The following is a 27,500-nucleotide window of genomic DNA, read 5'->3' as shown; positions in this document are numbered from 1 at the left end:
AATTTTGACCGTTAAAAAGCCTTTAACATACGCCATAAAACACCACTAAACGCCACATATTTACCCATCACAGGCGCGGAACACACTTCAAACACAACGAAACATTTATAGAAACCATAAAAACATACCATGGAAGCGTAATATTACCGTCAGGAAATATTCGAAAAAAAGTATTTGACCCAACTGGCTGGTGACGGGTGGGTGAGGGCGGGGGTAGGATGATGGCTAGGGGACCGTCGGGGGGTAGGCGGCCCAGGAGGCAACACCGGCGGCGGTACATCCATTTATAGCCTTTATCATCTCACCAAACCAAAATTAAGCCACAGTGAGAAATTTTGACCATGGTATATGAAAATGGTACACTGGTGACTGCATTGTGACACATTTTTGGCCTATGGTAAGTGAAGGAAACAAATATCAGAGGGTAATACAGACGCTTTGCTCGTTTTGATGGTCCTTTTAAAATATCTGCATACTCTTTTCACTCTCATATGTAAAGAAAACCTAACATTAAGTGAATAGCCTTATAAATACCTTTAATAGACGAAGATTAGGCAGTGTGGTGTTTGGTGTTCCTTGAAAACTGTCGGTAATATAGCAACACTTCACTTTTTACGTGTGTGTGTGTGTGTGTGTGTGTGTGTGTGTGTGTCTCTTTGGGTGTGGGTTGTGGGTGTGCATACCCACCACTGTTGTCACCACCACCGCTACAAGACTACTGCCGCTGCAGTGTGTTGTCTGTGAAGACTACGCATGTTTATGATAACTATCTGTTATTAAATCTCTTTTCAATGACACACTATACTTATATAAATACCACATGTCGATTTATTGGTTATTGTGACATCTTTCTCTTCGTTATCGTGTCCAGCTTTTGTTATTTGTCAAAGCAGAAAATATTAAATTGTATCTTGTTGTACAGCGAGTATTGGCAACTCCCGCGAGGCAAGAAACAAAGTGCTTTTTAAAAGACAGACTATACTATTTATATCATTCTCTATTTCTACCGCCTGATATACGAGTATTTCTGACAATAAACCAGGCTGACAGGATACTAAGTAGAGGAATATAGACATTTTTCTATCTACATACACATCTATCTTGTTATTTATATACGAATTCATTGACTTATCTATCTGCCCGCCTATCCATCTATCTGTTTGTTTATTCAACTGTCCATTTCCGTATCCATCAACCTATCAAATTATCCGCTTATCTATCTATATTCACACAAGCATATAAATACCAACACCACCACTACCACCACCACCACCACCACTCCCGCCAGTAGGTGTGTACACACTTACTGAATTTCCACGCATCGTTTCATCGTTGCGTATCACACTGTGATACAATAAGATGCAACAGGATATTGTACCCATTTTTGCCTATCCGCGTGGTGTATCATCGTTGAGTGATGCAACAGTGTCATTCAGTTTCTTCCTGACCGTGGCCATGAGTGCAAATTTGCAGATGTCTGTGGCCGCGTTTAGTTTTATTCATGCACATCAAATCAATAAAAGGAAAAATGAATGACGGCGTTGGTGGATGTCTACACTCTATGCAAGTAGGGACATGTGTAATGGAACAACTACTGTGTTGACTGACTTAAAATTCCAGCATGTGACGGAACTGAATCAAAACTTGACAAAGATACACACAACTGATTTTCAGTTTGTCTGCAATTGGGGTCAAAATTGGAAAGATACTCGTGCCCGTCCACGACAACACTGAACTTGCAAAGCGACGATGCCACGCTCTTCGTCCACACACACACACACACACACACACACACACACACACGAGGGTTGGTGAGTTATGAATAATTCCTTTGAGGTGACGCCGAAAGACCGACAAATAGGGGATCGAACCCGTTGCGTATCATATTTTGACACGCAACGGTGCAGCGCTATCCTGTCAACACGCCTACGTAACGATGATCCGATACGTGGAAATGCAACAAGTGTGTACCCGCCTTAATTAAAACACAAACAATATTCATACACAGTGTTACACCCACAACCCTGACCGCCGACCCTCCACCGCTCGTTTGGTCCCGCAGCACGCATGGTGGCCAGCCAGCAAGACGAGGTGACTCTGAGCGGCAGACTAACCTTCCTTCAAGACGTGTTTGTGTCCATGGTGGAGGGAGGAACTGATGGCGGTGGTGGTGGTGGTGGACAGGATTCAGGCAGGAAAGTCAGTGATTGAGTGGGTGAGAGAGAGAGAGAGAGAGAGAGAGAGAGAGAGAGAGAGAGAGAGAGAGAGAGAGAGAGAGAGAGAGAGAGAGAGGACAGGAAAGAATAAAAGGAAGAGGAAAAAATAAGAATATCTTATCAGAGCACACCATTTTCTCTTCCTCTCCCCCCACCCCAGGTCTCCTTGTCTGGTGATGAAATGGACGTCTGCTGGGCACTGATGGCGATGGTGGTGGTGGTGGGGGGGGGGGCAGATCCACCTTGAAAAGTCGCTAAAAGGTCGCTGAATCATTGTTGTATATGCTACAAATGTTCCTAGACGAAGTAAGTGGCTTGACTTACACATAGGCTAATCAGTACAGGGGCCCGTTGACTCTAAAATGGACCGTTTATCCTTGTCAGTGTCTTGTTTCAAGAGCCTCGCTCTTCGCCTCTCCACCTCCCCTCCCCCGCAGCTCCCCACCCTCTCATCACTTGCCTTTTAAATCTGATTGATGTTTAATTGATAAGTTTATTGTTGTAGCAGTGTATACACCATGGAACTGTTGTCCATTTATGTATGAATAAACCTATCAAATTATCAGCTTATCTATCTATCTATCTATCTACACACAAGCTTCTAAATATCTCCACCAGCACCGCCAACACCCACACATACCCACCTTCGCCATCATGAACGGCAGTGTGTCAGTTTACACATTACTAACCTAACCTAACCTAACCTATTTCCATGCAACTATATTGTTGCATCATATCACCTCAGACGCTGTGGCGCCATGCAACAAATTGTTGACTAATTTCACTTCACTTGTAAACCAGATAATGTTTTGGATCTCTTTTAACTGATAGCAAAACAGGTCGATACATTATGCATTTTATTATATCAAGAGATATTGTGTTGCCATTACAAATATATAGGAGTATCATTCACAACATATCGTCATATCAATAGGTATGAAAAATAAATACAAGTAACAAACACTGCACCACGTTACAAGCCATTGGCCAGACACTTAAATGAAATATTGCATTAAAACACTCACAAAACATCATCTGAGGAAACACGTAACAATACCTTTGTGCTTCACAACAGAAAACAAAAAAGACACTTTTGTGATCTTTCTTCGAGAAACACAAGAAGGAACAGGTTGTTGTGATCACTACAGACACAGCCACGTCTACATCACACCTTGCAATACTGTGAGTGACAACCACTACTATGACTACTACTACTACTACTACTACTACTACTACTACTACTACTACTACCCTTAACAACTACTACTGGGTACTAATTTACTGTCATTGCTTGGCAGCAAGACACACCGCGACGCACACCTGTTGATGTGTGACTAGCCATCATGCTCGCTACACTCCCTCACTACGAGGATGGCGTCTCCTAACAAGGAACGTTATCTACATTCACTAAGTGTTTCTCCATGCATGGTGAATTCCAGCATGGAGTGAACACGTTGGTCATTTGCTTCTTAAGGCAAAAACGATAATGATGGGTGACAGGAATGAGGAGTGATGAGCAGAGGACTCGTGTCCCAAGAAGGTTTTTTTTCATGTAGGTAGAGCGCCAGCCAAGGGCAAGAAACAAAGAAAAGATTAAAAAAAAAAGGCCCATTTGAGTGCTGGCTCTCTAAAAAGTGGAAAAGCGTCAGCCAAAACTAGGGAGCAAATGCCTCGATATCTCTCTCTTCAAAGAAGACAAGTCGTAGGAATTCGGAAATACAGATGCAGGTAGGGAGTTCCAGATTTTAACAATGAAAAGGATGAATGATTGAGATTACTGGTTAACTGTTGCGTTAAAAAGTTTGACAGAATAGGGACGAGAAGAAGAAGAAAGCCTTGTACAGTGAGGCCGCAGGACGAGAGAAGGCATGCAGTTAGCAAGATCTGTAGAACAGTTAGCATGAAAATAGCGATAAAAGAGAGAAAGAGATGCAACATTTCGGCGGTGAAAAAGAGGCTGAGGACAGTTAGTCAGAGGAGGGGAGTTGATGAGACGAAAAGCTTTTAATTCCACCCTATCTAATAAAACTGTGTGACTGAAACCCCCCAAACATGCGAAGAGTTCTCCATACACGTGCAGATAAGGCCCTTATACAGAGTAAGCAATTGGAGGGGCAAGAAAAACTGGCGGAGATGCCTCAGAACGCGTAACTTCAAAGAAGCTGTTTTAGCAAGAGATGAGATGTGAAGTTTCCAGTTAAGATTATGAGCAAAGGATATTCATTGTGGAAGACGGAGACAGTTGAGTGTCACTGAAGAAGAGGGGGATACCTATCTGAAAGGTTGTGTCGAGTGATAGATGGAGGAATTAAGTTTTTGAGGCATTGAAAACTACTAGATTTTCTCTGCCCCAATCGGAAATCTTGGAAAGATCGGAAGTCAGGCGTTCTGTGGCGTCCCTGCGTGATCTGTTGACTTCCTGACGGGTTGGTCGTCTGAAAGGACGTGGAAAGATGTTGGGTGGTATCATCAGCGTAGGAGTAGCTAAGACAACAAGTTTGGTTAATTAATTAATTATAGAAAGAGAGAGGGTGACAAGACAGAACCCTGAGGAACTCCATTATCAATAAATTTGGGTCTACACTCTCCTCTTTTAAATTCTCTACACGGTATATTCCTATCACAATACTTCTATCACAATTTCTACATATCACGGTTTTCTGCTGGTGTAGATAAGGCATTGCAAAAAACCTTACCCACTTCACATCTGCAACTGTCTACAAAATCTACAAATTTATCCACCCAATCTACAAACGTTCAATGAAATACACCAGTAATGAAGATTTGAGGCCAACCTTAGGAACTTCATAGGTACGTCTCCAATAATCACTTCTTGTTCCTCCTCCTTCTCCGCCTCATCTTGTTCCTTTGACTACAGCGGCAGTAGCAGTCTGGTGTCTGTTGTACGTCTTGCACGTTCACTCCAAACACTTCCCTCACTTCTTTGGCGTTAGTAGTACTAATTCCTGGAACAAGAGATGGAACAACATTAAAATGACGTCGACATTAATAAGTCCTGAAAAAAAAATAACAAGAAAGTACAAAACCTTTTAAAATGAGACACGGAGATAAAAGTTTAATTTGCAAAGCACAATACTCACATCATGGTCACTAAACACTTTATTCTGGGCTTGTTTCAGTGTAGTCATACAAACATCTGTACAATGAAAATGTTGCAGGTGAGATGAAAAAAAAAGTATAAAGTATGAGTCGGCTAACTTTACAGTAATGGAATATTCTCAGTGTGTCAAGAATAATTTAGAATTATTTAAAGTTTGGTAGAATCTCACCCACTGCTTAATTACGCCATCTTTGCCACAGCACAGCCACAACACGTTCACAGCAAGACCCCACAGTATAAAGAAGTGAAAAACTATTTGACTTACGCCAACAGCTAGACAAAGAAACCCAAGGGAGCCCAGCACAACACCCACCACAATGCCAGCTTGGGGACTTTGACACTTCAATGACCGCCTTCTCATGACCGTTGGTGTTGCTGGGCGGATCGCACACTGCTGAGGGGATGGTCCACAGGGAGAGGATCTGGACGACTCCACGCACTCATCAACGTCTGAGGGTGGAGAATTACACTCTCAGAAACGCAGATTTATTACAACTTAAGGATAGATTTACACTCATTCCAGGAACACATATTCAACAATACGTTGAGGAAAACTACAAAAATTATATCAGTACTCTTGACAAATGTATATGCCAAGATGAAATTATACTTAATCATAAAGAACAACCAATCCGTAAATCGTTGGTCTTAATAACACTCGTGAGACAAAATGCATGTTCATGCATCCCAACAATAACAAAAGTACCCTTCAATACCACACTAACTTCTTTAGGCTGCTGTTAAATGAAGAGGTGAAGGACTGACAAGTTTAAGAAGACAGACCGTAAAGTGACATTGACAGTTCAAGGAGGCCTCACATTCACACTTGAACTTTCTGACACGAGTCTGTACCCTGCATGGCCGGCACTGGCAGTAGTATGACTCTCGAGTGTTCATGTAAAGAGGCTCACACACATTCTTCTCCCGGCACTCCCCAATGGCACACAACTGTACAAATTCATCCTGCCACAAGAAAGGCATTTGCTTCAGTACTGTCTAGTCGTGATTTTGTATTGTACTGTATACAATGTAAGAAAGTCTGCAACTTTTATATGAAACAATGGAGTTTAGGGCATGAGTTAAGCCTTTGCGTTGCAGAGGCTCGTCATTCGTAAACGTCTGAGGATGGAGAATTACACTCTCAGAAACAGATTTATTAGAACTTAAGGACAAAGCTTAAAAAAGATGGGGGTAACGAGAGACATACACGTATTTCAGGAACCCATATTCAGCGATACGATAAGGAAAACTACAAAAATTATGTCAGTACTCATAAGAAAAGCATATGGCAAGATGTTGCACGAGGGTGGCATGAAAGGTTAAGTCAATGTTCAGGTCCATCACTTCGCCCCGATAGAGCCATGCAACTGGTAGGTAAGCCTTGCCCCACGTCACCTCATCAGACAGAGCAGGTCAGAATATATGCAAGAAGGGACAAGCGTGGGAACCTGCTGACGTAACGTGTCGTGACCTGACACTACCTATCCTCACTCAAAGAACGGTAGTAAGTAGTAGTAGCAGTAGAAGTAGAAGTAGAAGTAGAAGTAGAGTAGTAGTAGTAGTAGTAGTAGTAGTAGTAGTAGTAGTAGAAGAAGAAGAAGAGAGAGAGAGAGAGAGAGAGAGAGAGAGAGAGAGAGAGAGAGAGAGAGAGAGAGAGAGAGAGAGAGAGAGAGAGAGAGAGAGAGAGAGAGAGAGAGAGAGAGAGAGAGAGAGAGAGCAAACAAATCTTAACAGGAAAACAACAAGAACAACAACAACAAAACCACAACTTACTTTACTCCTATATCCAGGGCAAAACACGGAGATACAGGCTTGCCCGACTTTAGTGAACAGCTGCGGGCAGTCAGCGTGGTGCAAGGTATAGGTATTCTGCGCCGTGAATTGACCACCCACGGTCTCCGCTACGTCCAACTCATTTTGCCTGTCGTCACCTGGGAACGAAGCGGGTAATCAATGATGAAGGACACTTGTTATAAGGGCCCACTGACACAGAGCTAACCCGTTGAATGCCTCAAAACATACTGAAAAATCCTTGTATAAGCCCAATTCATTCTTACACACACCCACGACAAACCACACATACCTAAACCCACTTAAAAAACTCAATAACATCCCAAAACACACAAAAAAAACACAGAAGAGCTTAAAATAACCACAATATTTACTAAAATAACCCTCACACACACCCCCCACTACTTATAACACTCAAAATAAACCCAAACCCTACTCAGTACACCAACCAACCCTTCAAAATTTTCCCAAACCACACTCAAAACATGCTAATATTCACACACACCTTAATCCACACTCTTAAAATACGTAAAATATACCTAAAAGATCTAACACACTGAAAACACACGAAATGAACCCCAAAACATACGTATAACACTCCAAACAGCCTGCAACACTAATGAACCAGCTTAGAATACCCGAAATCTATCCCAAAACCAGCAGTGTGCATTATAAAGAACGTTAGGATTGAAAGGGACACTTACTTAAATATTACACCTTAGCTTCTCCTTTTCAATCTTTATTTCTCATTTCTTCTTCATCCTTCTGCATTGTTACTCCTTCTTCTTTCTCCTACTCCTTCCATTCACATATCTGAGCCTAGAAACACATAAAAACATTAGATTTTAGTCAAAATATTCAGAAAATGGAGGGTGACTTAAGTATAGTGGCTTTGCTGCTGCTCCTCTTCCTCCACCCTTTTCTCCTCTCTTCCTCCTTATCCTCCTTTCTTCCTCCTCCTGCTACAATTATCTACACACCTGAACCTAGAAACCCACGAAAACACGTAGAAATCACTAGATATTAGGCAAAATATCGACGAACTGCGGATTTGGAAAAGTGGCGCCAGCCTGGGGCTGTGGTCATCAGAGAGAACGGGAACGGGGGTGACTCGGCTAAATTACGTAAATAATTTGATTTCAAAAATGACTTTTAGAAAAAACGAAGCCATGGCCAAATGCTTGTTATTTTATGACGTGATAAATATGTAAACTAATTTTCAAAATATCAAAATATCTCCAGCTTAACTGGTTTTTAAAAAATGTCTAAATTAAGTACGTTAAAAGTACAAAAACCTTTTAACCCATAAATCTCTTAAAACGTTCTGTAAAGTCAAGCCATTTTCACTTGGCGTGTATTTTATCACATTTCAGGGAGTCTGAGCTATCTTTTAGGGCATTCTACAGCTTCTTAGACCGAGAAGCAGAAACGTGAGCAAATAAAATAAAGAAAAATAAGAGCTTTTTACAACAGCACCAAACACCATTTCAAAGTCCACATATTTCACTCAATAGATTGATTTCACACTTAAAAGAGTACAACCGACATTTTGACACCATAATGGCTCAGTTATACCTTGAAATGAAAAAGCTCAAAATTCCAAGTGGGAAATTTTGAGCGTTAAAAAGCCTTTAACATACGCCATAAAACACCACTAAACGCCACATATTTACCCATCACAGGCGCGGAACACACTTCAAACACAACGAAACATTTATAGAAACCATAAAAACATACCATGGAAGCGTTATATTACCGTCAGGAAATATTCGATAAAAAGTATTTGACCCAAGTGGCTGGTGACGGGTGGGTGAGGGCGGGGGTAGGATGATGGCTAGGGGACCGTCGGGAGGTAGGCTGGCCTGGAGGCAACACCGGCGGCGGGACATCCATATATAGCCTTTATCATCTCACCAAACCCAAATTAAGCCACAGAGAGAAATTTTGACTAGACTATATGAAATGTTAGACTGGTGACTGCATTGTGACACATTTTTGGCCTATGGTAAGTGAAGGAAACAAATATCAGAGGGTAATACAGACGCTTTGCTCGTTTTGATGGTCCATTACTTTAAAATATCTGCATACTCTTTTCACTCTCATATGTAAAGAAAACCTAACATTAAGTGAATAGCCTTATAAATACCTTTAATAGACGAAGATTAGGCAGTGTGGTGCTTGGTGTTCCTTGAAAACTGTCGGTAATATAGCTACACTTCACTTTACGTGTGTGTGTGTGTGTGTGTGTGTGTGTATATATATATCTTTGGGTGTGGGTGTGCATGGATCAGCACACCCACCACTGTTGTCACCACCACTGCTTCTGGAAGACTACTGGCGCTGCAGTTTGTCTGTGAAGACTATGCATGTTTATGATAACTATCTGTTATTTAATTTCTTATCAATGAGACACTTTACTTATACAAATACCACATGCCGATTTATTGGTTATTGTGACATCTTTCTCTTCGTTATCGTGTCCAGCTTTTGTTATTTGTCAAAAAAAGAAAATATTAAACTGTATCTTGTTGTACAGCGAGTGTTGGCAACTCCCACGAGGCAAGAAGCAAAGTGCTTTTTTTTAAAAGACAGACTATACTATTTATCTCATTCGCTCTTTCTACCGCCTGATATACGAGTATTTCTGACAATAAACCAGGGTGAAAGGATACTAAGTAGAGGAATATAAACATTTTTCTATCTACACACACATCTCTCTTGTTATTTATATACGAATTTATCTATCTGCCCGCCTATCCATCTATCTGTTTGTTTAACCAAATTTCCATTTCCGTATCCATCAACCTATCAAGTTACGCGCTTATCTATCTATCTTTACACAAGCATATGAATACCACCATCACCACCACCACCTCCACACGTCACGTCACACCTTCAGTACTTTATTTCACATTATGTCACTATACACACCGTGGATTGCGAAAGTGGGGTTGATATATAGTATGGTACACGATGCATCTCGCCCCCGTAGACGCAGCGCAGTGTATTCTGTGTACGAGGTCCTGCACAGTGGGCACGTTGGTGGCACAAAAGTCTCTTATTATAGTGCTTACCGCGGTGTTAGCTTGGGTAATTACTTGCATGGCATACATCAGTGGGTCGTCAGCCTGTCCATTTCTCTCGGTTTCCATCTTCTTAAAGAATTTTTGTTGTCGCAGTCTAACTAAGTGTGGGAGCGAGGGGTATCCTGCCTCAGCGTAGCATTGGGGGTTGACTTCCTAACACCTAAAAAATGCTTTATAGCCCAGTTATACAATTTAATCATGGGCTTCAAGTTAGCTCCCAACCACGATTCACAGCCGTAAAGTAGAGTGGACATGAACGCCGCGTCGAACACTCTCCGCTTTACCACGAATGGCACATCATTATTTTTCTTAACAAACTACACGAATTTTAACACATGGCTTAATTTTGTTGTAGCATGTACCTTGAGGGTGGAGGTCACGGAGCCGTTGCTGGTGAAAGGCGACCCGAGGTATACGTACATTGAGCACGAAGCAATAGTTAGACCGTCCACACGCAACGGTTTCTCATCTTCCTGTGCCCCACTGATTACGAAAAACTTGGTCTTAGCTTCGTTGATGACTATACCGTGCTCGCTGCAAAACGACTGCAACAACTTTATCTTTTCATTCACTCTGTTGGTGGACAAAAGCACGGTATCGTCCATCAACACCAAGGTATAGTGCCAGCCATGAAACCCGTCAGGCAAGCATCTCTGTTTAACTAGTCTGATGAATTCATTCACAAAAATTATAAAAAGCAAGTACGATGTGGGAGGGTCACACGTGGCTCAGCTCCACCTCCTCCTGACTCATGATGCTTCAATCCTGTCTGTTTAGTGGGTGATCGGCATGACCGGACCTCCTCCCTTGGTGTATACACTGCCACAACAATAAACTTATCAATCAATCATCAATCAGATTTAAAAGGCGAGTAATGAGAGGTTGGGGGACAGCGGGGGGTAGGGGGAGTGGCGGCAACCCAGGCCCCCAGATGGGTCACTGAGAGGGATTCTGCGTCACTGAGAGGGATAAACGTTACATAATACGTGTTAGAGTCAAGGGGGCCTTATACTGATTAGCCTATGTGTAAGTCAAGCCACTTACTTCGTCTAGGATTTTGTAGCATGTACAACAATGATTTAGCGACCTTTTAGCGACTTTTCAAAGGTGGAGCTGGTGACGTAGAATATTTTGATTTGGCAACACTGCTCACCAACCATCACCACCACCAGTGACCAGACATCCATTTCATCACCGGACACGAGACTTGGTGCCGATGACGGAAGAAGATGGAAGGACAAGAGGACATGAAAAGAAAATCAGGATAAGGCAGTGTGTGAAAGATGTTGGAAAATAGTTTTCCACACAGAACGGTGGAAAAATGGAATGCATTGGATAGTGGAATTGTTACAGCACATAGTGTGCATAATTTTAAAGAAAAACTAGATAAATGGAGATATGAAGACAGGACACTATGAGCCCCGCTCGAACCCTGTACAATACAACTAGGTAAATACAACTAGGCAAACACACACACACACACACACACACACACACACACAGCGACATTCAACGCACATGCACAACCAAATGCATCAAATCCTTAACACTGAAATGTTTGGGAACACCTGGCAAGATACAACAAAAGCATTTCCCAAGAATTACTTCAAACTTCTTTTAATCAATTTTGTGTAAGCGTTGGTGTCAGAGAATATAAACAACATTCCTTGGTATAATAAATAAAACCTGCTACCTGCGATTTCATTGTCACTGTTTCCCTTGGCCTTTCAACAGTGCGCGCTGTGGCTCCGTGCAGTGAGTAGAAGCTGAAGGTGAGTTACTGTGAGTGAGTCAGTATTGTTACATGGTTCATGGTACAGGTTCGTAATTTTCAACGCTTAGATTGTTTTCAACCTTGATTGTTTATCACGTTCCCAAATACTTTTCTCTATCAGTGGTGCAAATCTTTGTGTCTCTAGAAATTATAATCTTAACATTACTTTACGTTTATCAAGAAATGTTACAAAGTAATCGATATAAAGATATCTTAGAATGCTGTTTATCTTTAGAAGATTTATAGGAAATCAGTAATCGCATTAATGTTACATCAGTTTTCGATTTTCCTAGGATAAATCTGGATTATAATTTTTTTTATTTATTTTTCCTTTCTTTTTGGTATATATTATCCATAAGCATCCTCCTACTTGGTTTGCTCCGTTTTCTTAACGGTGTTTGTGACTTCATTTTCAGGGAAGACTTAGTTGTTTTTCCTGACACACAAATCTGGTGAAATGCGGCCCGCGGTGCTGGTGTCGGCGGTGATGGTGGTGGTTCTGCTGATGGCCCGCCCCCTTACGTCGACCATAAGTAAGAAAAACATAACATTAAAAACCCTTACAGCTTCCTTACCACATATAATGTTAAGGTTCAGATTACTTCCATTTGTTTTTCTTCGTTCTCATCCACACATGTCACCTCTTTCTTATATCACTTCCTTCTTTTCCATCCTCATCCTCGTTTCCGCCTGAGCCTCGTATTCCAAGGTGCGTTGCTCTTCCATCTGGATATACAAACCACACAGAATTGTCATTTCTGTTTCTCATGGTGATTATTCATAGTGCAGAAATTCTTGTTGAATTACCACAGTACACATGAAAACACTATTGAAAATACCAGTAACTAGCAGAATCCTACCACAGCATGTATGAAACACTCTTGAAAAACAAAGTGACTTGCATTACACCATAGTAAAAAGTAAAAGACGATAAAACCGTTCAGAATATTCTCCTGTCTTCTGTAAACGAGCTTTCACCAGTCATCACCAGTCATCACCGGTATTCCCTCTCTCTCTCTCTCTCTCTCTCTCTCTCTCTCTCTCTCTCTCTCTCTCTCTCTCTCTCTTTTTCTTTCTCCTCTTCCAGTTAACCCTCGCCCTGACAATTGCCAAGTGGGTCTTGTACAAGTCTGCGGTACTGATTTGGTGACCTATGACTTCTGCTACTTCATCGCTGTGCTTGAACGCAACCCTGATATCAAGATTCTGCACATTGGCAAATGCACACCAGAAGACAATAATGGATAAGAAAAGAATTCAGAGAGGGCTTCAAAGGTTCTGTTTTCGCGGTGTATAAGACTCTATAGACACCTTCAGATTTTAATGGAATGATTAGATCCTTTTGTGTGTGATCAGCAGAGCCCTTATAGTAAAATCCTTACTAAATTGTGGAAGAGACAATTTTTGTTATTTCATATTTCCATCACCACTTACAGAAATAAAGGTACACGAGATACTTATCCTTCATTTTTAATATAGGTTCTTAATTTTTTTTGGACATTGGCACCTCAGAGGGTCGTTATTTTCTATATTATTCTTACTTTAGTTTAAGTTCGTCCGATATAAACACACACACACACACACACACACACAGACACACACACAGCCGGTAGCTCAGTGGTTAGAGCGCTGGCTTCACAAGCCAGAGGACCGGGGTTCGATTCCCCGGCCGGGTGGAGATATTTGGGTGTGTCTCCTTTCACGTGTAGCCCTGTTCACCTAGCAGTGAGTAGGTACGGGATGTAAATCGAGGAGTTGTGACCTTGTTGTCCCGGTGTGTGGTGTGTGCCTGGTCTCAGACCTATCCCAAGATCGGAAATAATGAGCTCTGAGCTCGTTCCGTAGGGTAACGTCTGGCTGTCTCGTCAGAGACTGCAGCAGATCAAACAGTGAATTACACACACACACACACTCACACACACACACACTCTCTCTCTCTCTCTCACACACACACACACACACACATGTACGCAGGAGCAGCAGCAGCAAGAAATACGTTTTGAACTCATGGACATTAATTGCCAGGATTGGACCACTGGATGCAAAACAAAATCACCAAATTAACAGAAAATCAATTATCAATCTCATTAACAAAATTGTAATTCAAGGTACAAACTTGATGTATATATGAAAAAACGTGCGAGTGAACAAAATAAATGTAAAGAAACTAATTATGATGGGTGTTTCATATCTTTAAGGGGGAAAACCTAATTGTGCTTAAGACATTGTTGCCACCTCTCACACGTCCCACTTGAAAACACCTCGTTTAGGATTGTCATGCACTCCTGGATTCATGCAATCACACACACACACACACACACACACACACACACCGCGTAGTGTAGTGGTTAGCACGCTCGACTCACAATCGAGAGGGACGGGTTCGAGTCCCGTTAAGCGGCGAGGCAAATGGCAAGTGGCCCCTATTCACCTAGCAGTAAATAGGTACTGGATGTAACTCGAGGGGTTGTGGCCTCGCTTTCCCGGTGTGTGAGTGTGTTGTGGTCTCAGTCCTACCCGAAGATCGGTCTATGAGCTCTGAGCTCGCTCCGTAATGGGGAAGACTTGCTGGGTGACCAGCAGACGACCGAGGTGAATTACACACAACAGCACAGCATCTACAGCAATAAATACATTTCGAACTCATGGACACTTACAACCAGTCTAAACAACTGGATACAAAACAAAACCCCAAGAAATTATAATAAAGAACTATCAATCTTGTTAAATAATATATATCTGAAAGCACATAGAAAGATACATGTACAAGTATACAGAAAACGTGGGAGTGAACAAAATAAGTAAAAAGAAACAAATTTTTATGGACTTATTCCATAGGTAGAGGGAAAAACCTGATTGTTCTTACGACATTGTTTTCACCTCTCGCACGTTCCACTTGAAAACACCTCATCTATATAGGATTGTCATGCACTCCTGGATTCATACAAACACACACACACACACACACACACACACACACACACACACACTGTGTTGAGTAGTGGTTAACACAAGACTCACAACCGAGGTGGCCCGGGTTAGAGTAACAGACACATCTAGGCAAATGTGTAGCCCCTGTTCACCTAGCAGCGAGTAGGCACAGGATGTAATTCAAGGTATTGTGGCGTCGCTTCCCCTGTATGCGGTGTGTGGTGTGGTCTCAGTTCTACACATAGAAAGGTCTATGAACTATGAGCTCTTTCCGTAGGGTAAATGCTGCCTGCGTAACCAGAACACGACCATGAGGAGCACACACACACACACACACACACACACACACACACACACACACACACACACACACACACACACATACACATAGCGACAACCAACTCGCATGTACAACCAAATAAACATCAAATCCTTAATAATAATAAATACACGTACAGCACTGAAGTGTTTGGGAATATCCGGCAAGATACAACATCGGGATTTTCTGAGAATTGCCTCAAGGTTCTTTAAATATCTTGTATGCCCTGGTGTCATGGAGAATATAAATAACATTCCTTGTTCGGTGTGTATGATAAATAAAACCCGGTGCATCCGCTTTCATTATCACTGTTTCCCTTATTCTTTCAACAGTGCGCTCCGCGACTCTGTGCAGTGAGTAGAAGGTGAAGCTGAGCTAGTGTGAGTCAATATTGTTATACGGCTTATGGTCACGTACATAGATTTCAAAGCTTCCAGTTCCTCGCAGTATGTTCCTAAGTACTTTTTTCCATTAGTTGCATAAATCTTTTATCTCTAGAAACATAATCTTGAACATTACTTTAGCTTTATCACAAACTTAGTGTAGGTTGGGCTTCCTCACTCGGGGCAACGGTTTCCTAGCGGGTGGGCTTTGAAATAGGAGGTACCCTTAATAAGTATCCCCTTTAGCCCATAAATTCCCGTGAAAAGCCCAAATGGTATAAAAAAAAAAAAGTGTTACAAAGTAGTCGATATAAAGATATATATCTATGATTTTCTTTTTCTTTTCATCTTTAGAAGATTTCTAGGTGATCTTTAATTTTCTGTTTTGCCTAGGATAATATAAAGATTAGGTTTTTCACTTTTCCATGAGTTTCATTCTACTTGGTCTACTCCGTTTTCTTTACAGTGTTTCTTCCCTCATTTTCAGGGAGGACTTAGTTGTTTTTCCTGACACACAAGTTCGGTGCAATGCGACCCGTTGTGCTGGTGTCGGCGGTGATGGTGGTGGTCCTGCTAATGGCCCGCCCCCTTATGTCGATCAAAAGTAAGAAAAACATAAAGTTAAAACCCTTACAGTTTCCTTGCCACAAAATAACGTTAAGGTTCAGATTACCTTCATTTATAGACAGACCTTCATGTCTTTCTTCGTTCTCATCCACAAATGTCACCTCTGTCTTATCTCACTTCCATCCTCTCCACAATTATCCTCGTTTCAGCCTGTGCCTCGTATTCCTAGGTGCGTTCCTTTCCATCTGGGATATATGCAAAGCACACAGAAATGTAAACTCAGTTTCTCATGGATGACTCTTCATAGTGCAGACATTCTTGTTGAATTCCACAAAACACAAAAATATCCTTGCAAATACCAGTAACTTGCAGAATCCTACCACAGCATGTATAAAAACACCCTTGAAAAACAAAGTAACTTGAATGACACCCTAGTGAAAAGTAAAAGACGATAAAACCGTTGAGAAAACTGTTATGTCTTCTGTAAACGAGCCTTCACTAGCATCACCAGTCATCATCCGTGCTCTCTCTTTTTCTCGTCTTCCAGTTCACCCTTGCTGTAAGGCGTGTACAAAGGAACGTAACCCAGTCTGCGGTAGTGACTCAGTGACCTACGTGAACCCCTGCCTCTTCAGCATTGCGCAGTGCCGCAACTCTAAACTCACGATGCGGCACATGGGTGAATGCAGCCCAAGTAACAATCATGGATGGGCAAGGACCTTCAACTGCCCCTCTGGATAAGCAAACATTAAATAATGATTGCTTGGAAAAAAATCATAAAAACTAATAAATGATTTTGTTAAAGAAAATCGAAAAGGAGTTTAAGGGTTCTGTTTTGATGTTGTACTTGCTTCTATAGACACCTTCACATTATATTGGAATGATTAGCTCCTTTAGGATGTGATCGGAGCCCTTAGGAAATGAATTGTGGAATAGAGAACATTGTTATTTCATTATTCTATCATCGGTTAAAGAAATAAAGGTACGAGACAACTATTCATTTTTTTTTTATATAGTTTCATACCTCTTTTTATAAATTGGCACCTGAGTAGGTTACCTTTTCCTATATTATTGTTACTTTAGACTGTGCTTCCCTCATATAAACACACACACACACACACACACACACAGCAGCAGCAGCATACAACGCGCATGCACAACCAAATGCATCAAATCCTTAACACTGAAGTGTTTGGGAACACCTGGCAAGATACAACAAAAGCATTTCCCGAGAATTGCTTCAAAGTTCTTTTAATCAATTTTGTGTAAGCGTTGGTGTCAGAGAATATAAACAACATTCCTTGGTATAATAAATAAAACCTGCTACCTGCGATTTCATTGTCACTGTTTCCCTTGGCCTTTCAACAGTGCGCGCTGTGGCTCCGTGCAGTGAGTAGAAGCTGAAGGTGAGTTACTGTGAGTGAGTCAGTATTGTTACATGGTTCATGGTACAGGTTCGTAGTTTTCAACGCTTAGAGTTTCCTTGATTGTTTATCACATTCCCAAGTACTTTTCTCTATCAGTGGTGCAAATCTTTGTGTCTCTAGAAATAAGATCTTGAACATTACATTACGTTTATCACGAAGTATTACAAAATAATAGAGATAAAGATATCTATTGCCTCATTTTCAGGGAGGACTTGATTGTTTTTCCTGACACACAAATCTGGTGCAATGCGGCCCGCGGTGTTGGTGTCGGCGGTGATGGTGGTGGTTCTGCTGATGGCCCGCCCCCTTACGTCGACCATAAGTAAGAAAAACATAACATTAAAAACCCTTACAGCTTCCTTATCACAAATAATGTTCAGGTTCAGATTACCTTCATTTATAGACAGACCTTCATGTCTTTCCCCGTTCTCATCCACACATGTCACCTCTTTCTTACCTCACTTTCTTCTTTTCCATCCTTATCCTCGTTTCCGCCTGAGCCTCGTATTCCGAGGTGCATTGCTCTTCCATCTGGGATAAATACAAACCACACAGAAATGTCAACCCAGTTTCTCATGAATGACTCTTCATAGTGCACACATTCTTGTTGAATTATCACAGTACACATGAATACTGTCCTGTCTTCTGTAAACGAGCCTTCACCAGTCATCACCATTCATCACCGGTACTCTCTCTCTCTCTCTCTCTCTCTCTCTCTCTCTCTCTCTCTCTCTCTCTCTCTCTCTCTCTCTCTCTCTCTCTCTCTCTCTCTCTCTCTCTCTCTCTCTCTCCTCTTCCAGTTAGCAATATCCCTCCAGGGTGCCCCTTTGGTCGTAGTCCAATCTGCGGAACTGATTTGGTGACGTACAGTGACTTCTGCTCCTACTTCGAAGCACATTTACGCAACCCTAATATCAAGATGCTGCACGTGCTCGAATGCACACCAGAAGACAATAATGGATAAGAAAGGAGATCGGAGGAGACTTTAAAGGTTCTGTTTTGGTGGTGTATATGGCTCTATAGACACCTTCAGATTGTAATGGATTGATTAGATCCTTTTCTGTGTGATCAGCAGAGTCCTTACTAAATTGTGGAAGAGAGAATATTGTTATTTCATATTTCCATCACCACTTACAGAAATAAAGGTACACGAGACATTTATCCTTCATTTTTAATATAGGTTCTTATCTTTTGGGGGCATTGGCATCTCAGAGGATCATTATTTTTCTATATAGTTGTTGCTTTAGTTTCTGCTCGTCTGATATAAACACACACACGCTCACACACACACACACACACACACACACACACACACACACACATGTACGCAGGAGCAGCAGCAGCAAGAAATACGTTTTGAACTCATGGACATTAATTGCCAGGATTGGACCACTGGATGCAAAACAAAATCACCAAATTAACAGAAAATCAATTATCAATCTCATTAACAAAACTGTAATTCAAGGTACAAACTTGATGTATATATGAAAAAACGTGCGAGTGAACAAAATAAATGTAAAGAAACTAATTATTATGGGTGTTTCATATCTTTAAGGGGGAAAACCTAATTGTGCTTAAGACATTGTTGCCACCTCTCACACGTCCCACTTGAAAACACCTCGTCTAGGATTGTCATGCACTCCTGGATTCATGCAATTACACACACACACACACACACACACACACACACACACTGCGTAGTGTAGTGGTTAGCACGCTCGACTCACAATCGAGAGGGCCGGGTTCGAGTCCCGTTAAGCGGCGAGGCAAATGGCAAGTGGCCCCTATTCACCTAGCAGTAAATAGGTACTGGATGTAACTCGAGGGGTTGTGGCCTCGCTTTCTCGGTGTGTGGAGTGTCTTGTGGTCTCAGTCCTACCCGAAGATCGGTCTATGAGCTCTGAGCTCGCTCCGTAATGGGGAAGACTGGCTGGGTGACCAGCACACGACCGAGGTGAATTACACACACACACATGCTCTTGCGCGCACACACACACACACACACACACACACACACACACACACACACACTGCGTAGTGTAGTGGTTACCACGCTCGACTCACAATCGAGAGGGCCGGGTTCGAGTCCCGGAGCCGCGAGGCAAATGGGCAAGTCTCTTAATGTTCACCTACAGTAAATAGGTGCGGGATGTAACTCGAGGGGTTGTGGCCTCGCTATCCCGGTGTGTGGAATGTGTTATGTGGTCTCAGTCCTATCCGAAGATCAGTCTATGAGCTCTGAGCTCGCTCCGTAATGGGGAAGACTGGCTGGGTGACCAGCAGATGACCGAGGTGAATCACACACACACACACACACACACACACACACACACACACACACACACACACACCGAAAAGGCCCCGGTTCGAATCCCGGGCGCCGCGAGGCAAAAGGACAAGCCTCTTAATGTATAAGCCCTGTTTACCTAGCAGCAGCAGCAAGTAGGTACGGGATGTAACTCGAGGGGTTGTGGCCTCGCTTTCCCGATGTGTGAAGTGTGTTGTGGTCTCAGCTCTGAGCTCGCTCCGTAATGAGAAAAGTTGACTGACGACCTTGGTAAATTACACACACACAAACACACACACACACACACACACACACACACACACACACACACACACGCACAACGCACACACAACAGCACAGCAACAGCAGCAAAAAATACGTTCCAACTCATGGACACTTACAGCCAGAGTCTAAACACTGGATACCAAACAAAACCCAAAGAAATTATGATAAAGAATGATCAATTCTCTTAAAAGAATCATAACTGAAGACACAGACAGATGTATATATGATAATAAACAAAGCATGCAAATAAACAAAATAAGTATAAGGAAAACCATTATTATGTTTTTCCATCCGAAAGGGGGAAAACCTGATTGTTCTTACGACATTGTTGCCACCTCTCGCACGTCTCACTTGAAAACACCTCATCTATATAGGATTGTCATGCACTCCTGGATTCATGCAATGACACACACACACACACACACACACACACACACACACACACAGCGACAACCAACTAGCATGCACCAAAATATTACCATCAAATCCTTAACAATGAAAAGCACAAGCACAGCAATATAACTGAAGTGTTTGGGAACATCTGGCAAAACAGAACACCGGGATTTTTCGACAATTTCGTCAAGGTTCTTTTAATATCTTGCATCCGCTGGTGTCATGAAGAATATAAACAACATTCCTTGGTTGGCGTGTGTAACAAATAAAACTTGTTTCCTCCGCTTCCACTGTCACTCACTGTTTCCCTTGGCCTTTCAACAGTGCGCGCTGTGGCTCCGTGCAGTGAGTAGAAGCTGAAGCTGAGTTACTGTGAGTGAGTCAGTATTGTTACATGGCTCATGGTGAAGGTTCGTAGTTTTCAACGCTTAGAGCTCCTTTCAGTATGTTCTTAATTACTTTTATCCATCAGTGGTGCAAATCTTTGTGTCTCTAAAAAATCATAGTCGTGAACTTTATATTACGTTTATCGCGATGTGTTACAAAGTAGTCGAGATAAAGGTATTTAAGAAAACTGTTTATCTTTACAAAAATTGCAGGTGATCTTTAATTTCTTGTTTTGCCTGGAATAATACCAGGATTATTTTCTTTTTTCTTTTTCCTTTCTTTTTGGTATAAATTATCCGTAAGCATCCTCCTACTTGGTCTGCTCCGTTTTCTTTACAGTGCTTAATCCCTCATTTTCAGGGAGGACTTAATTGTTTTTCCTGACACACAAATCCGGTGCAATGAGGCCCGCGGTGCTGGTGTCGACGGTGATAGTGGTAGTCCTGCTGATGGCCCGCCCGCTTACGTCGTTCAAAAGTAAGAAAAATATAACATTAAAAACCCTTCCAGCTTCCTTGCCACAAATAACGTTAAGGTTCAGATTACCTTCATTTATAAACAGACCTCCATGTCTTTCTTGATTCTCTTCCATAAATGTCACCTCTTTCTTATCTCATTTCCCTCCTCTCCACAATTATCTTCGTTTTTGCTCAGCCGCGTATTCCAAGGTGTGTTGCTCTTCCATCTGGGATATATACAAATCCCACCAAAATGTCAACTAAATTTCTCATTAGTGACTCTTCATAGTGCAGAAACCCGTATTGAATTACCACAGTACACATGGAAACACCCTTGCAAATACCAGTAACTTGCAGAATCCTACCACAGCACGCATGAAAACACCCTTGGAAAACAAAGCAACTTGGATGACACCCTAGTGAAAAGTAAAAGATGATAAAACCTTTGAGAAAACTGTCCTATCTTCTGTAAACGAGCCTTCACCAGTCATCACCAGTCATCATCAGTATTCTCTCTTTCGTCTTCCAGTGCCCTCTTGCTGTAAACCGTGTACAAGGGAACGTAACCCAGTCTGCGGTAGTGACACAGTGACCTACGCGAACCCCTGCCTCTTCAGCATTGCGCAGTGCCAAAACCGTAAGCTCACGATGCGGCACATGGGCGAATGCAACCCAAGAAACAATCATGGATGGGGAAGGACCTTCATCTGCCTCTAAGGGAATGCAAGCAATAAATAATGATTGCCTAGGAAAAAGCTGTATTATGATTTTGTTTAAAGGAGATCGGAAAAGATTCTAAGGGTTCTATTTTGGTGTGTACATGGTTCTATAGACACCTGTAGATTATAATGGAAGAATTTGCTGCTTTCCTGTGTGATCGGACTCCTTGTGGTAGAATCCTTAATGAATTGTGGAATAGAGAACATTGTTATTTCATTTTTCCATCACCGGTTATAGAAATACAGGTATACGAGGAAATTATCCTTCATTATTTATTTAGCTTCTTACCTCTTTTTGGGCATTGGCACCTCAGCTTTTGTTCTGATTACACACACACACACACACACACACACACACACACACACACTCATGAAGGTTTGCACTGGAACATGAGGTCTAGTAAATACAAAAGACATGAAGACACATCAGCATGATACATCCGAGTGCTAAAACACGTAGAAACAACGTGACACAATATGAAAAGGCACGACATGGGACATCGAGACACAGAGACATCCTAAAAGTGGACACACTAAAACCAATGAAATACACAACAGATGACATCAAAACGCTAAGAAATCACACACAAAAATACACTTGAAGACACAACAAAAGACTAAAAAGACCAGCATTAACACAAAAGAAAACACACAGAAGCCACACGCCTTACCTATCGAACCACAGTCTCAGTCTTAGCAGTGATCGTGTGTTCTTCCTCTGTCTGGTTAACAACCACGAGCTGCCAGCCTGCCTGCGAGCGGAGCCTGGTGAGGGCAGCGTCTCCCTCCTGAACGAAGACGTAATCATTGTAGTGCGCCACCAGGACAAACCCGAAATGCTTCATGTACTCCACGAACTGCGAGACAAATTTGGAAGTCACGATCTCCACTACCACTACCCGAACCTTCACCTCTGCCCAAGGGATCGTCTTTATAATGTCCATCTCGCTTCCCTGAGTGTCCAAGGAAAGCAAGTCGATTCGAGTGATATTCAGGGCACGCAGATAGGTGTGAAGCGGGAAGCAGTTCACTAAATAGAAGGATTTTTCGCCTGATCTAAGATAGGAGTCGTATCTATGCGTTTTCATCGTAACACCAAGCTGGTAGGACGATCCCTTCATGTACCAACCTTGCGCTCGTAAGGCCGGCGGTAGGGTGAGGGACACGTGCACTGATCTCTTGGTGAGCCCGGTGTGGGAGAGGCAGGTGTTGGAGGTCCACGCCTTTCGGTGCTTGGAAATCAGTGCCATGTAACTGGAGGTGTCCGGCTCGATCAGCAGTCCCGTCCAGTCCAGTTCCTGCTCTAGCCAGAGGGAGTTGGACAGCATCTGGCCGTCCAACGCTCCCGCCTCTATGAAAAACCCATCGTGTTCTCCTGAAACACCAATTTAATATGTAACCACTTTCACAGCTATCATGCAGCTTTCCTTAATCACTACTCTAATAGTTCTACAGCCACCTCTAAACACGCACTTCTTTGATTACAGATTGCTATAGTTATTTTTTTCATTATTATTATTTTTATTTCTAATAATCATGGTGAGAGAGAAAGAGAGCAGAGCGATTCGAATGTAGGCTGTGGTCATACCTGCGAAGAGTCTGCTGACATAGTGGTGCACGAATGACCAGGTGTCTCCCCTCATGCTAGACACGTAGAGGGAAGACCCACCCAAGTTATAGGGTAGCGTGGAGGGTGCCTGGAGCCAATACTGCCGCAGATGACTTACGGCTCGAGGGTCATCACCTGGCATTCCTTCCTCCACTAACTCCTGCGCCTCCTCCTGCCTCTCCCCAATCCACGTCACCTGTGCGGAGTTAATCAAGTCTTTCATTGTGATGTACAACTCATACGACTAGAAGGAATGAAACTCGTATAGCCTAAGTATTGACAAGAAATAAATAGGGGAATTAGTTTAACATATTTAGCAATTTTTGTAGCGGGTATGTGCTTCTATAATGCTGTGAAGAGTTGCAAAGTGGACCGAGAAAAACGATGATACGTCTACGTGCCTGATAAGACAACTACCCCTCTATCTATCTATCTATCTAGCTTTTTATCTATCTATTTCTATCTATCTATCTTTCTTTCTTTCTTTTTTCTTTCTTTCTATCTATCTGTCTATCTGTCTATCTGTCTATCTATCTATCTTTCTTTCTTTCTTTCTTTCTTTTCTTTCTTTCTATCGATCTATCTATATATTTATCAATCTATATGTCTATCTATCTATCTATCTATATTCATAATGAAGTCTTCAAGTGATAAAGGTATTGTGATGAGAGCAAAAACAGCATCATCATCACCACTACTATATCACCACTCTCAAGGTCACTCTCAGCACCATCACCATCACCCCTATCATCATAAATCACCACCACCACCACTGTATTGATCTTTCACCATCCCAGCCACTGCCATTACATCACCACCAACACTTTCACCACAAACATCAACATCACATCACCGCATCACCACTCATACTAGCACTACCAATACTCACCATCATCACCATCAGCGCACAGACGGTCAGGGAAAGGATCAAGAAACAAGATCGAATTCTAAAAACATTCTTGTTAACTCGAATCACTTCCAGCATCCCGTTTTTTTTTTTTTCTTGATTAGCACCTCGTTTTCTTTCACTTGCTCATGCGTTTTCTTCTTTCTTCCTCGATTTACAGATGGGTTCCAATAATACTTCGTTGTGAGGGAAGATAAGAAGATAAAATGTCAGATAAAAATGTATACTGTTTTATTTGAGTTTGTTCCTCCGTCAACAGGCAAGCCCCCTTTTCTGTTAAGATGGTGTGGATGCAAAGGAAGGATTGTAGAGCAGGAAAAAGTGTGTGGAATTTAGTTTTAGTTGTGTTTTTCCTCTTAAGTAGGGCGAGGAGGACACATTCTCTCTCTCTCTCTCTCTCTCTCTCTCTCTCTCTCTCTCTCTCTCTCTCTTGTGCACGGTACTTAGTATTACATCATCACATGACACATCACAGTATACGATAACTCAAAGTTGTTTAGTAATTATCAACTTTACGTCAGTCTTACTCATAATAATAATAATAATAATAATAATAATAATAATAATAATAATAATAATAATAATAATAATAATAATAATAATAATAATGATAATAAATATAATAATAGTAACGATAATAACAATAAAATAATAATAATAATAATAATAATAATAATAATAATAATAATAATAATAATAATAATAATAATAATAATAATAATAATAATAATAAATATAATAATAGTAACGATAATAACAATAAAATAATAATAATAATAATAATAATAATAATAATAATAATAATAATAATAATAATAATAATAATAATAATAATAATAATGATGATAATAATAATGATAATGATATTAGTAAGAAGAAAACGAAAAAAAAAAAAAAGAAAATGAAGGAGGAGAAATACACACAAACAAATTAAGTAAGTAACAATATGAATGAAAATAAATCAAAGAATAAACACAAGACTACAACATAAATTAATAAGAAAACGCCAATCACACAACAACAAATACAACTCAAAAAAATAAAAGAAAATAAAAACGAGATAACACGTCATCAGAATTCACCACTTGCTCAAACAACAATACGTGCATACATCAATACATAAACAAACAAGAATAGATTAAAGGAAGAGATACGGTGAAATAAACAGGTAGGAATCCAGAACACTTGTTGACTCATTAGGTAACAAATGCCGATGGATAACCAGGAGCCACGTGTCCAGTAATCCAATCCAAGTAAGAAGAAACACGAGTATACACGCCCAACTCACCACACCCACGCCCGAAGCTGACAATTCCCTCCACAGTGTGCTCGCAACGCCCTCCGGTTCTCTCCTTCTGGTCAATGAGAGGACCTCCGCTGTCACCCTACAGAAGAACAAGGGAAATATTCTTAGGTAGGAAATAAGGAAAGGAACGAAGGATATGAGCAAAGTTAGGAAACTAAAGAGAGAAGGACTGGAGCAAGATAAGTTAGGACGTAAAGCATGGGAGGATTGGGAGAAAATAAGTTAGAAAATAAAGAAAATGATTGGATATAAGAGAGGATCGGAGCAAAGTATGTTAGAAAGTAAAAGAAAAAAAGAACTGCAAGAATGTAAGTTAGGAAGTGAAGAGAGAAAGAATAAAAAACAACGACGGGGAGGTGACGGACGGACTTCAGCACTGCGTCACTTCACTCTCCTAATTTTTAGTAGATAAATGTAGAATGTTTTAAAAATCCACAGTGGCAAGCAATACGAAGGAGAAAGCTTCCAAACAACGACTGTGGGTAACATTTAAGGGTGAGCTTGCTGTTTTCATATCACTTGCAAACTATGTATAGGGACCAAGAAATTTTAAAGATAAACGAGTGAGTTATCTTAGGAAGTAACCTCATGGAGTATATATGCACTTCAGTCTTTTGTGGGAGTCCTAAGCTCTTTCTTGCATTATTATTTACAAAGACAAAGAAATCCTAAAAGAGGAAAACGAGTGAGTTATCTAAAGAAATATCCTCAAGAATTATATATGCACCTCAGTCCTTTATGGGAGTCCTAAGCTCTTTCTTGTATTATCTATAAGGACAAAGCATAAATGAAAAAAATAAAAAGATTAAAAAGGAGTTATCTAAAGGAGCTTCCCAAGGAGTATGTATGAATCTCAGTCCCATATCGTAGTCCTAAGCTCTTACCCTGCAGGAATCCCGGCCAGGTTTCCCCGCACACAGCTGGTCCTTCAGGATACCCTTTGGAATACTGACGCCGTTGTAGTCAGGGTTCCTTAACTGGCACTCCAGCTGATCCACCACCGGCACTGTTACCTTCTGCAGGATTCTTGTCAGCTCTGGGTTTCCTGTAGCATGAGAAGAGGATACTTACACTCCTTTCTTCCAAGGTCATTACTTGGAGTACTAGAAGGATGAACTAAACACTGCTATCTATTATTTCACACCACTGAAAGCAATACATAAAATCTTCACAAGTATCTACATGAGAGAATGGAATAAGAAAATAGATTGTGCAATTCCTAGGCGGTACAATATTCAAAAGTGGCTGTACAACAAGAATGCATGTCTCAAAGTAGTAAGAGAGTAAGAAAAAAGTTTGCCAAATAGCAGCAAGCAGTAAGAGTAATCCCCAACATATTTCCCTACAACATGCTTTTCTAAGGTAAGGACCATTAATGTGTACTCCAGCCCTCATCAGCCTTCGTGACGCCTCTGGAAACACCCCACGAGGCAGTAATCCATAACACAAGTACATTACAGACACTCTTATGAGGGAGATCTACATCTTTATCCTTGCTCCACTACGAGGGAACTTAAGTCAAGACACGGGCTTT

General features: G+C 41.4%; 3 protein-coding genes and 3 long non-coding RNA genes across 15 annotated transcripts in view; 3 read left to right on the top strand and 3 right to left on the bottom strand.

Moving 5' to 3' along the window:
• Positions 1–4,598: 4,598 nt before the first annotated feature.
• Positions 4,599–9,347, bottom strand: LOC123510083. 6 transcript variants are annotated; one of them, XR_006676376.1, is made up of 5 exons: positions 7,846–8,041; positions 7,111–7,268; positions 5,651–5,787; positions 5,012–5,182; positions 4,599–4,651 (listed from the first exon to the last, which is right to left on the bottom strand). It is a non-coding gene; the product is annotated as an uncharacterized LOC123510083 (long non-coding RNA). The 6 variants fall into 6 exon arrangements; XR_006676378.1 differs by lacking the exon at positions 4,599–4,651 and adding an exon at positions 5,318–5,373 and having other exon boundaries at positions 4,706–5,182; XR_006676374.1 differs by lacking the exons at positions 4,599–4,651; positions 7,846–8,041 and adding an exon at positions 9,275–9,347 and having other exon boundaries at positions 4,706–5,182.
• Positions 9,348–11,882: 2,535 nt separating this feature from the next.
• On the top strand, positions 11,883–13,448 carry LOC123510082. Its single transcript, XR_006676372.1, has 3 exons — positions 11,883–11,986; positions 12,405–12,521; positions 13,076–13,448. It is a non-coding gene; the product is annotated as an uncharacterized LOC123510082 (long non-coding RNA).
• A 3,477-nt stretch (positions 13,449–16,925) lies between these two features.
• LOC123510081 lies at positions 16,926–19,143 on the top strand. 3 transcript variants are annotated; one of them, XR_006676369.1, is made up of 3 exons: positions 16,926–17,594; positions 17,821–17,937; positions 18,416–19,143. It is a non-coding gene; the product is annotated as an uncharacterized LOC123510081 (long non-coding RNA). The 3 variants fall into 3 exon arrangements; XR_006676370.1 differs by having other exon boundaries at positions 16,926–17,604; XR_006676371.1 differs by lacking the exon at positions 16,926–17,594 and adding an exon at positions 17,624–17,642.
• LOC123510077 (protein Star-like) lies at positions 17,944–25,298 on the bottom strand. Of its 3 annotated transcripts, none has more exons than XM_045264868.1 (4): positions 24,643–25,298; positions 23,733–23,949; positions 22,816–23,519; positions 17,944–18,146 (listed from the first exon to the last, which is right to left on the bottom strand). In XM_045264868.1, the coding sequence occupies exons 1-3, from the start codon at positions 24,736–24,738 to the stop codon at positions 22,816–22,818; spliced, it is 1,017 nt and encodes a 338-aa protein (XP_045120803.1). In that variant the 5' UTR covers positions 24,739–25,298; the 3' UTR covers positions 17,944–18,146. The 3 variants fall into 3 exon arrangements, with proteins under 3 accessions (XP_045120803.1, XP_045120804.1, XP_045120802.1); XM_045264869.1 differs by lacking the exon at positions 17,944–18,146 and having other exon boundaries at positions 22,430–23,001; positions 23,274–23,519; XM_045264867.1 differs by lacking the exon at positions 17,944–18,146 and having other exon boundaries at positions 22,451–23,519.
• Positions 21,328–22,348, top strand: LOC123510078 (ovomucoid-like). Its single transcript, XM_045264870.1, has 2 exons — positions 21,328–21,444; positions 21,955–22,348. Exons 1-2 carry the CDS (start codon positions 21,369–21,371, stop codon positions 22,140–22,142), a joined length of 264 nt encoding a protein of 87 aa, XP_045120805.1. The 5' UTR covers positions 21,328–21,368; the 3' UTR covers positions 22,143–22,348.
• A 234-nt stretch (positions 25,299–25,532) lies between the features above and the next one.
• Positions 25,533–27,500, bottom strand: part of LOC123510074 (phenoloxidase-activating factor 3-like) — a 6,610-nt gene continuing 4,642 nt past the window's right edge. The window contains exons 7-8 of the mRNA XM_045264863.1: positions 26,851–27,011; positions 25,533–26,045 (exon numbers count right to left, since the gene is read on the bottom strand). Coding sequence (XP_045120798.1) covers positions 25,857–26,045; positions 26,851–27,011 — 350 coding nt within the window. The 3' untranslated portion in view covers positions 25,533–25,856. The remainder of the gene's footprint in view (positions 26,046–26,850; positions 27,012–27,500) is intronic.

Source organism: Portunus trituberculatus, chromosome 28 (assembly GCF_017591435.1).
Source record: "Portunus trituberculatus isolate SZX2019 chromosome 28, ASM1759143v1, whole genome shotgun sequence".
Classification (NCBI taxonomy): domain Eukaryota; kingdom Metazoa; phylum Arthropoda; class Malacostraca; order Decapoda; family Portunidae; genus Portunus; species Portunus trituberculatus.
This window is presented reverse-complemented; position numbering and strand designations above follow the sequence as displayed.